Raw genomic sequence first — 10,720 nt, 5'->3', positions numbered from 1 at the left:
ACATTATTATAATAAATGTCCTAACTACTGTTATATTTCCAGGAGTACTACATGATGTCTTTATACCAAAAATCTATACAATTAATTCCATTACCAAACTCTCCTACTGAGAACCCTGTTTCTGTGAATCAGGGCATCAGACCCATGAGTTTGATATGATAAACTTATGCGTCTTCCTGTGAAAAAACTTTCTATTCCTTACGCTAGCCCTATGCATATAGAATGTTTAAATACCTGTCCTAATACCTACTATTCAACCACAAACATGGGAAATACGTCTGATAAAAGAGTTACTTTGATAGAGTAAATTATACAGGTTTAAATCTTCCTATTTCTAGAATTACAGGAAATGAACCTACTCCTAAGAAGTCAAAATTCTCCATGCTACCTGATATACCATGTCCAATAGTAAGGGCGGTTAATAAGTAAGGGCAGCTTACCCTATACTAAGGGTAGCTAAATAAGCTATCAGGCCCATACCCCAAAAATGCTGGTTTATACCCTTCCTGTATTAATCAGTTCCCTGATCTTCCTCACTATCCTATTCACTATTTTTACAGAAACTGTTATCAGAGTAATTGCCTTACATTCTCTCCTAATGTGAAAGGATTAGAAATAAATATGCTAGTCATCACCCCCATCTTAATAGAAAAGGCCAACCCCAGGCCGGGAGTGGTGGCTCACACCTGTAATCTCAACACTTTGGGTGGCTGAGATGGGTGGACCACTTGAGGCCAGGAGTTCGAGACCAGCCTGGGCAACATTCATAGGGAGTGAGGCCATGTGTGGTAGTGAGTGACTCATTCAAAGTTTTCATGGCTTCAGGGAGATTCTTAGTCTAGGACCTCAAAGAGCCATCCTGGGACAGTGCTCGTATATGGGTCTTTAGCAGGGCACTCTTCCACCGAGGTCTGCCCCAGTGGGTTACATGAGATGTGGAACCTCCAGTCTATGGATTATTCTGATGCCCAGTGCTGGAAATCATGGCCCATGAAAGGGGGCCCTGATCTCTATCTGTCCTTTTAGGCATGCCATTCGTGACACTAAGAGCAGTGAGACACTTCATGGTCTCCAGTTGGGTGGCACGTTTTACACGGAAGGCCTGTGGTAGCCTCATTGTCATAGCCACACAGGTTAAGACATCCTTTTTCCCTCCGCTCTGGGGCAGGGGCCCAATAAAATTGACTCACCAGTCCCGCAAAGGTTGTATGGCTCAATGTATATGACCCAGTGTGGAGGGAACCTTTTCATGTCGCAGCCATGAACAGGTTCTGGGATTCTGAGCAGCTGCTAGAATATCTGCATAGTGGACAGGGACGCCTACAGAGTCTTTGTTTTGGCCCACCTCATGGCTGCCCCCTGGTGGCCGCTCTTACAAGGTACCCATATGGCAGACAAATGTTGTGCATGGGAGCCTTCCCTAGGACTCTCCCTTCAGGGCACTCAGGCCACAGCAGCCTACGTTAGACAACATGAAGGCCCTGAGCTTTTGTGCTAAGAGTAATAGGAAGCCATTGAAGACATGGAAGCAAGTGTTTGATGAAATCTATGTTCTTAGGGGTCAACTTGGCCCAGTGTGGAGGATGGGCTGGTATAGTGGCAAGGGCTGTGTAACAGGGAAGACCATTCTGGAAGCTTTTGCAGGATTCTGGGTGAAATGAGAGGGCAGCCTGGATGAGGGTGTCTGCAGACTGGATGAGGGTGTTTGCAGACTGGGTGATGGTGTTTGCTGTCTGGCTGTCTCTCTCTGTCCTTCTACATCTCATGGATTTTCTCTCAACCTACACACAGGCCCTTCTGATCTTAGTCAGCTTCGTGTGACCCATGTCAATCCTGGGCCCTGGCTGCTAGATGGGGACCACGCCTGTACTCGACCCAAGCCAGATGTCTACAAGTTTTCCCTGAGTGCCTCAGCAGCCACTGGGCACTGGGGTTACAGAGAAATGACCAGTCAGGAGAGTAAGCAGAAGGGACCATGGAGGCCTAGCTCCCTGTGAGCTTGGAAGAAGGATCATGAAGAGGGAAAGTCAGGCACCCAGAGCTCAGGGGAGCCCATCCATCAGCACCACGAAGGCACAGCCATCAGTCAGTGTTGTTTGAACACAAGTCTTCAGAACACAAGAGGAGAGAGCCAGGTGGATCTGAGATATCATCTTGTCCAGCCCCCCTTTCCAGCTGATGAGGAAACTGAGGCTCAGAGAGGTGGGGTCTCTTGACTGCAGGCTGGTCCATCTCCTCAATGCACCACGACGTTCCTTGATCGGTTCCTGGCATCTAGTTTTGCTTTTTATTTTTCTTCACACATCAACAACTTTTCTAATATAGCATTTGGAGTTTCACTGAAATGTCATAAGTCCCTCAGTGTACCCTGGCCCCAAGCAGGGCTGACATTCGTCAAGTCCTCCTGCTGTCTGCTGACGTCACCACCATCCCCTTTACCACTGTTCGGACAAACTTGAGACAGAAACTTGCCCCCGAAGCGGGAAAGGAGCCACGAGAGCAGGGAATGACTCGAACAAGTCCAGCTTGGCGAGTAGCTAAGTTTATTAGGACTTACACACAGGGCACTCAGCAAGACAGCTCCCCCAGTCTCTAAACTGCTTGTCAGCTAATTTTCTGGCTCTTTGTCTACTGTATATGAGCAATGAGACTTTTACTTGGTTGGTTCTCAGACACTCTCCAGGATATTTGGATTCTTAGAGACACCTGGTCCTCAGTTGGGCACCATGGCCATGGCTCATTACCTGGCCTTCAGAGTTCAAGCAGGGGACATACACCCTTAAATAACCTAAAGGAAACCCATCACACTACAACCACCACCACCATCATCAAGAAGCCACTGGCTGACTCAGATACACTCCCGGGAGGACAAGGGAGAGTGGATGCTGGAAAGACAGGGCGAGACACCATCACCAGGGAAAGACTCCATTCTTGGAAGGACATCAAACTGGAGGGTGGGTCTGCAGTGGAGCTGCTATTTCTTCTCCTGTATCCAACTATTCTAACTCTGGCTTTCTCCATTTTCAGCTCTTTCTTTTCCTGGTCTTCTCATTGCTGGTTCCTGTGCATCTCCCTCTCTTCCTCCCCCAATATATTCTTTAGTCTAGAGTAAACTGCTTCTTCCCATTCCCCACAGTCTCCAGTCCCCTCTCCTCCCTTAATCCAGGCCCCAGCGTTTCTGCCTTCTCCTTGACGCACTTGCCATCTTGAATAACCCCTCCCCTGCTGTGCTCAACTACAGACGCCAAAGTTCCTAACACTCAGTTCCATAAACTTTACCTCGTCCTCTTTATACCCCTAAGAAACGTCTGCATTTTGTCCCAGCTTGTGTCTGGCTCACCTTCCCTGGTGGTTGCACTGCTCTGGGGTCACTGGGCCCAGCCTGCCTTTAGACTCTGATGGATCTGGGTGAGTTCGTTTAGATTCTTCTGCAGTTCCTGAGCCCACTGCCTCAGCTCCTCAGCAGACTCGGATTTTGCCCCCTCATGCAAGTGCTGTGAGTCTTGCACAAGCTGGACCACATCCAGCACAAGGAGGGCTCCTGAAGCGGCCTTCGGGACTGCTTTTCTCACCATCCGTTTGGCGGCTCCAGGTGTTTTCAGCTCATCAATAACATTTGTAGGTATGAGTCGCCTAATGTTCAAAGGGCGTCCAACAGTGGCTTTAGATCTCCTGAGTGTACGGACATCATTCGCAATCATTTTTGTGACTTCGTCAAAATCAAGCGCAAAAGAAAGCACGCTGGGCGTGATTTCGCTCAAAGTGTCCCCTAATACCTTCAACAGGTCACGGCTGGTCGCAGTCAGCCTGCTGGCTCGGAGTTCTGCCGACTTTGTGTATGTGTTCTCCACGATGCTGGTGCTGATCCCAGTCGTAGCAGATGCTATTCCCAGCCCTAACCCAACTGCAGTGACACCCAGGCTCAGCCCTGCTGTAAATGGTGCCAGCAAAAAGCCAACGACAGACAAGACGCCAGAGGCAGTGCCAGTGGAGCCGGACACCACGTTGGCGATAGTGCAACCTCTGTGGAACTCTTCAATCTCATTTGCAATAACACGAATCCTTTCTATGGACTCCTGAATCTTCCAGCTGAGTTGAGGAAACTGTTTCAAAAACCACTCCGTAAGCTGCTGGTCTTTTTGCTGCACGTCTTTGTCCTCAATAGCCGCATATGGTGTAAGATTCTTCAGAGCTTCATAGAGAGCATCTGCCTCGTCCCTGTACCAATAAAGGACAGATGATGAAGAAAGGCAGCTTACTTATGTGTCAAATGAGCTCACTAAGATCTGTTCTACATAAATCACAGAGCTGTTACTATGAGTCAAATGGAAATAAAGTTCTAAAAGGTAAAGAATTATTTTCAAGGCCAGGCGCATTGGCTCACACCTGTAATCCCAACACTTTGGGAGGCTGAGGCGGGTGGATCACAAGGTCAGGAGATCGAGACCATCCTGGCTAACACGTTGAAACCCCATCTCTACTAAAAATGCAAAAAAAATTAGCCGGGCGTGGTGGCGGGCGCCTGTAGTCCTAGCTACTCGGGAGGCTGAGGTGGGAGAATGGCGTGAACCCGGAAGGCGGAGCTTGCAGTGAGCTGAGATCAGGCCACTGCACTCCAGCCTGAGCGATAGAGCGAGACTCCGTCTCGAATAATTTTCAAGGTTAAATAAGTTTTATACAACTTAGATACGCCACAGTACTTATTCAGTATGGGAAAAAATAAGTTAAAGTCATCTTCAGATGCTCCTTAGTGGCTATGTGTTTGATAAAGATGGCTCCTCATGCGAGGGAGGTCGATGCCATCACTACCAGAGTGTGTGGAAAGGGGAAACTTTGTAGATGAACAAAGAGAAGTGGGTTCAGAGCAAAAAGACCTTCATTCAGAGGATCATAGAACAGTGAAGAATTAACTTGAACAGAAGAGAGCTCATCCCTTTGTCCTCGGCCCCTGGGAAGTGATCTCTGGGGCCCTGGAATGTCCTGACTGGTAGGAACGTCTTTGTTTCCCCGGTGGTTTGGCTACAGGCCAGTATAGCAATGTGATGGGTGATGGGGGTTTGGGGCTATTAAGTGTCTCATCTGCCCTCCAGAAGAACTGGGGACTAAAGGGGTTAGACCTTGGGAAGGGGCTGGAGACTCCATGCCAGCCATGAGGGCAGCTTGTGATCCAGTCCCAGGAAGAGCTCTGCATTGAGTCATGAGCTGAGAAAGACTTACTCCTTGGCCAAACTCCAGCCAGGCTGTTCTGAGCCTCTTCTCCTCTAGGCGTTGACCTTGGCTTTCCGCACCCATCCTGTGCTTGCTGGGCCTGCACCACCCCAGCTCAGCAAGAATTCCCCAAAGTCAATTTACAGAGGATCCCCCCGGCTTGCTGTCTGAGGACACTTGCTCTCCGATTACAGTCTTCACCCATTCATTTGATGGGTGAGTGTCTGAGCTGCCCTTAGGTGAGCATCCTGTTAGTCCAGTTTAGCAGAAACCCCCCACTCTGGGGTCTCTTGTCAGTCCTGTTCCATCTGCCGCCTCTCACCCTGGTGTTGGCTGTGACTCCCCCCGCCCCCCTCACCCCCGTCTTTACTGTATTCAGAGCTGGGCTCAGTCTCCCTCCCCTGTAGCAACCATCCTGAATAAAGGCTTCCTTCCTGATTTAATGTGGTTCACAGGAATTTTTCCTTAACTGGGTGAACTTCCCTGGTTGGCAACACCCCATGTGTTTTGTCCCACATTGACACAGGAGATCACAGCGTCCTGAGGACAATGAAGCTTCACACCTGAAGCCCTCCCAGACTATGCCCTGTGTGTCTCTTCCTTAGGCTGATTTTAATCTGTGTTCTTTCCCTATGATAAATCACAATCGTGCAATAACAGTTTTCAGTGAGTTACGCGAGTCCTTGTAGTGAATTACCCAACCCGAGGGGGGCTTAAGAAAGCCCCTCAAGTTTGCAACTGATGTCAGAAGGAAGGGTGCACCCAAACGTTGCAGTTCGTCTAAATCTGAGTCCTTAAGAATTCAAACACAGCCTCAGACTAGAAGACATCAATTTGCCTGGCATGTTATCTCTTCCAACGCCTCATGCCCTTTGACTTTCTGACTGAAGGCCACTGGGTCCAGCCACTGCCCCCTGTGACTGAAAAGTAAAAGACTTCGCTGTTAGTCTTGGCTCCACGCAAACTCTCAAGCCACCTTACTGCCTCCTGACCTGGCACCTCCAAACTTCAGGGTCTCACTTTCACATGTCACCAGCCAAACTAATGCCTTAGCAGGTGACAGCTTCACTTGTGTGCATGTCAAGGCCATGTACAATTTCATGGAACCTCTTGAGGACTCATGAGACCTTGAAAATCATCTCTATAAATTGCTAATGCTGAAAAGACCTACATTTGGACAAGATGGTAGAGAAGGTGTTTTTCTCTTTGGTGGGGGACTTGTGAGTCTCCCAAGGACCCTTCAAATTACACCAGTTGAATCCACTCGTCCCCACTCTGGAAGTTGGCCTGAAGAAACACTGCCTCTACTCTATGTAGAACAGAAGAGGATTTCAAATGGCAGCTCAGAACTCCCCAGTTCCCAGGCATGGTGTGGGGGAAACAGTCACCCATGGCCCATTACGCCCATCAGTGATGGGATCAAATCAGGGAGGGAAGAAATATCCCTCTCCCACTCACGTGTCCTCTGCGAGTCCATGACCGCGTTACATTTCATGCTCTCAGAGCCTCCCTCCTCTCACCCCCCTCCTGGCCTTGATGCCCCAGCCTTCCTACTGCTCCTCCAATCTAGGCCCACCCCTGCCCCACCCTGACCCCTGGCTCTGCCCTTGGCAAGGTCTCTTTGGGTCTTTGGGTGGCATCATGCTATTTGGTTCCCCGCCTTTGACCTGGAGTTCATTCTAAGGCCTTCACCACACTCCCATCTGATTGAATTACTAATAGCATTGGACGGATGACAGGTCCCAGTCTCTAAGACTTAAGCCAAGAGCCCCAGAGCTGTGCAGGGACAGAGCCGGGATCCATCCCAGCTCTGTCCAACTCCATTCCAGCCTCTCTGTGTCCTGGGTCAGCAGAAGGATTCTGCTGTGTTTGTGCAGTTCCCCAGAGGTACAGGAAAAGGGCCCCAGACAGCATCTCCAGGAACACACACTGATCAGGTCAAGATTTTTCTGACTTTTCCCAAAGAAAGTCCTGCTGGGCTTCCATCTCTAAGAAAAAGACTTTTGGCTCTGATCTCTTCCCAGGAAGTTTTGTAAAAGGTAACACGAACTGAGCACCTACCATGTGTCAGTCATTATGCTAAATACTTTACATGCATTATCTTATTTTTCTCACAATAAAGTTCAATGGATGAAGAAAGGAAAGCAGGAAGTAGTCAAGTAGATTGCAAAGCTCCCATCACCAGTAGATGGCAGAACTGATCCTGCCCTTCTGGGCTTCCTCCCCACTCAGCCTGAGGCCACTCACTGCCAGCAAAGGACATGGAGGAAATATTCCTTCTGGGCTGCTGAGAGGGATGTCCTCAAGCCCAGCAGAAGGAGCTGCCTGGAGGAGGTGTGCCTGCCAGAGAAAACTAGCCCAGGGGAGATCTGGGTGGCATCACTGGGGCGCCCCATGGAGGTTACCTGGGCAATTCAGCCACAGCTACCAATCTCTTCCAGGCTTCATCGTCAGTCAGCAGGATTTTCAGATGCCCTGGGCTAACATTCTTCTGGAAGTATTCGGTGACTTCTTCAGTGAAGCATTTCTTTTCTAGTTGGAAACAAAAAGGATAAGACAGGAGGAAAGTGTTCTACCACATAAATGGCCCTGAATATAAGGTGGTTCGATGTTAATCCTCCTGACCAGCTGTCACATGGGGTAGTTTTGATGGAGGCACCAGTGCTATAGAGTGAATTGTGTGCCCCCCAAATTCATATACTGAGGCCCTAAACTTCAGTGACTATATTTGGAGATCGAGCCTTTAAGGAAGTCATTAATTTAAAGGCAGTCATAAGGATAGGGCCCTAATCCTATAGGACTGGTGTCCAATTAAAAGAAAAAAAGAGACAGAGGATCTCTCTCTCTCTCTCTCACACACACACACACACACACACACACACACACACACACACTGGGAAGGCCATGTGAGGACACAGCACTGAGGCAGCCTCTGCAAGCCAGGAGCAGAGCCCTCCCCAGACATCAACCCTGCTGGCACCTTCACCTTGGACTTCTTGCCTCCAGAACTGTGAGAAAATAAGTCAGTTGTTGAAGCCACCCAGCCTGTGGCATTTTACTGAGGCATCCTGAGAAGAGTGATTCAGCAGGAAAGTGGCACGGTGCTTTGTGGAGCAACCCATCTATTTCAGCTGAGAATCACCAGAAAGTAAGAGCTTTCCACCACGTTTCCTCCCCATGTAAGGGAAATCTTCCAAGATCGCTTCCTTCTGCTGTGTACCTATTGTCAAACACTTTAAACCAGTGTCTTCAAAAATCTGAGTTTCGACCCGTCAGTGGGTTATTACAGTAGTTCATGTGTCAAAAGCAGCATTTTAAAAAGAAAAGAGCATTGAAAATATCAGAGTGTATTGAACATAGCAAGAGTGAGTATTCTTTTGTAAGATATTATGTGTGTGTGTGTGTGTGTGTGTGTGTGTGTGTGTATTTCTGGGATTTGGATGTGTTTAGCACGGCAGCATTTTCAATCTTTTAGAAGTGACACAGGGTGCATATGCTGTATCACTGACCACTCGCAGAGTGGTCAATGGTACAAATGTTTTAACCTTGTAATCAAAGGTACGAGTGTTTCAACAGAGAAACCAATGAATATTCACCTTAAATGAGATACATAATATTACTGCTACAAAGCATCTTAGTACACAGCAGGATTACTGCCCAGATGAGTTGCCCAAAAAATGTGTGGTTTGCAGGGATTTAGGAATAACGGAACTGCAGAGAAGGGACTGGGAAGCAGTATGTATTTATGTATGCACTGGGGCATGATGTAAAATTGTTTCCTGCCCTGGAGGCACTTGCAAGGCCTCGTTCTCATTTCACAGAAGGAGAAATTGAGACCCAGACAGTGAGAGACACCTCCCAACCCAGCAAGCAGGAAGCTCAGGATTTGACTCCCAGGCCAGCGTTCCCTTGCCATTGCTTTGAAGACTCCATATATTTTTTAAATGCCTGTGGTTTCTGCATTCTCCCCTGTAGTATACCTGTGGAGTTTTAAACATTTTATTTGCATTCTCCCCTGTAGTATACCTGTGGAGTTTGAAACATTTTATTTGCATTCTCCCCTGTAGTATACCTGTGGGGCTTTAAACATTTTATTTGCACAGAATTTAAACATTTTATTTATTTAAACATTTTATTTTAAACATTTTATTCCTCCTGCGGGTCATGGGGGCTCTCAGGCGGGCAGTGGAGGGGGTTCTTTAGGTGGGCAGGGGGGCGGGACCCTCAGCACTGATCCTTGTGGCCCCTCTGTGTTGCCTCTGTCCCCTGCAGGCTGGTCTCAGGGTACACGGCTCCCCATTATCACCTCTGAGCCCAGCTGGCCCCGTTATTAAACAAGAGATCATCTTGTTTCGGAGGGGGAGTTTCTTCCTTGGCCCCCAGCCTAGCCCTTCCTAAGGATTCCAGGGTCGGCTGGGAGCTCCTGGCTTCTAATCTTCTCCACCCTCCCCTGGTCTTGGACAGGACTCAGCACAGGCCAGTTTGCTGTCCAGGGCAGCTCCTGAGCAGAGCTGACTTGGTTGCCACTGCAACTCTGTAAGGGGAGGAAGCCGTCCTGAGGAAATGGGGCTTAGGGAAATGAACGCAGTGCTGACTTGGCTGGGCGAGGGCTTGTCTTGTTTTTTCTCTTTCCTTCTTCACCAAAAGGAGGAAGGAAACCCAGGGTTGGATGGAAGGAACCTCCAGCACTAAATTTGTGTTTTATTGATGGGGTGGGGATGGTGAATATTAAAGCAAAATTAAAATAAAAACCAAGCCTGAAACATTCCTGGGCAAACAAAACCAACCAGACCTTGAGAACGGCTGTAATCCCCGCTTCAACTGCAAGCTGTGGGAAACTGAACTGGGGTCATATCAGATGGCCGCTTCTGTTAGACACAAACAAAACTTAACCTCGGCCAGTCACAAGCAGCCAGCTGACAGAGGGCCATGCTGAGATGGGAATACTGGGAGGTCACAGAAGAAACAAGAACTCCAGGCAGCAGGTTCACATGACGGACACAGAAGGAGCTGCTGAAACCAGCTGCAGGGACAGGGGGAGGCGACGGGCCCACAGGACCCTGACGAACAGGAAGTGGCCAATCCGGCTAAGACCAGTAAGATCTAACTCAGTGCTGGGTCTGACCCACTTTTCACCCCAGACTCAATCATACCCTCCTTGTCCCATACCCACCCGCGCCACAGCAGTTCCATTCTGGCTGCAAAACTGCGTGGCCCCCCAGTTCCAAGAAATCTCTGCCTCTTCCCATAGATCCTTATGCTTACTCTGCCCATTAGCTTAGTAAACCCACAAAAACAAAAACACCAAACCCCACTGGGCCCGACTGGCTCTTCTGAGTCCGCCTGCACTCCCACCCCCGAGCCTGCGCTTCCGCTTTGCAATAAAAAGCTGATTTGCTTTGGCTTTGACTCAAATTTTTTCTCTCTTCGGTGTCAGAAACTGGACAAGGCTAAGGTCCGGTCTCACCTGCATTCAGAGACCCCCCTAAACCCACCGGCATCAACGTGACCA

General features: G+C 48.8%; 1 protein-coding gene across 12 annotated transcripts in view; it reads right to left on the bottom strand.

Moving 5' to 3' along the window:
• Positions 1-2,526: 2,526 nt before the first annotated feature.
• Positions 2,527-10,720, bottom strand: part of LOC126963736 (apolipoprotein L4-like) — a 48,295-nt gene continuing 40,101 nt past the window's right edge. For 11 of the 12 annotated variants that reach the window (XM_050806313.1, XM_050806321.1, XM_050806322.1 and 8 more), the window contains 2 exons: positions 7,614-7,740; positions 2,527-4,218 (listed from right to left, as the gene is read on the bottom strand). In XM_050806313.1, coding sequence (XP_050662270.1) covers positions 3,369-4,218; positions 7,614-7,740 — 977 coding nt within the window. In that variant the 3' untranslated portion in view covers positions 2,527-3,368. Of the gene's footprint in view, positions 4,219-5,771; positions 5,839-7,613; positions 7,741-10,720 lie in introns of all 12 variants that reach the window. The other variant, XR_007729200.1, reaches the window with a different exon arrangement.

Source organism: Macaca thibetana, chromosome 10 (genome assembly GCF_024542745.1).
Source record: "Macaca thibetana thibetana isolate TM-01 chromosome 10, ASM2454274v1, whole genome shotgun sequence".
Classification (NCBI taxonomy): Eukaryota; Metazoa; Chordata; class Mammalia; order Primates; family Cercopithecidae; genus Macaca; species Macaca thibetana.
This window is presented reverse-complemented; position numbering and strand designations above follow the sequence as displayed.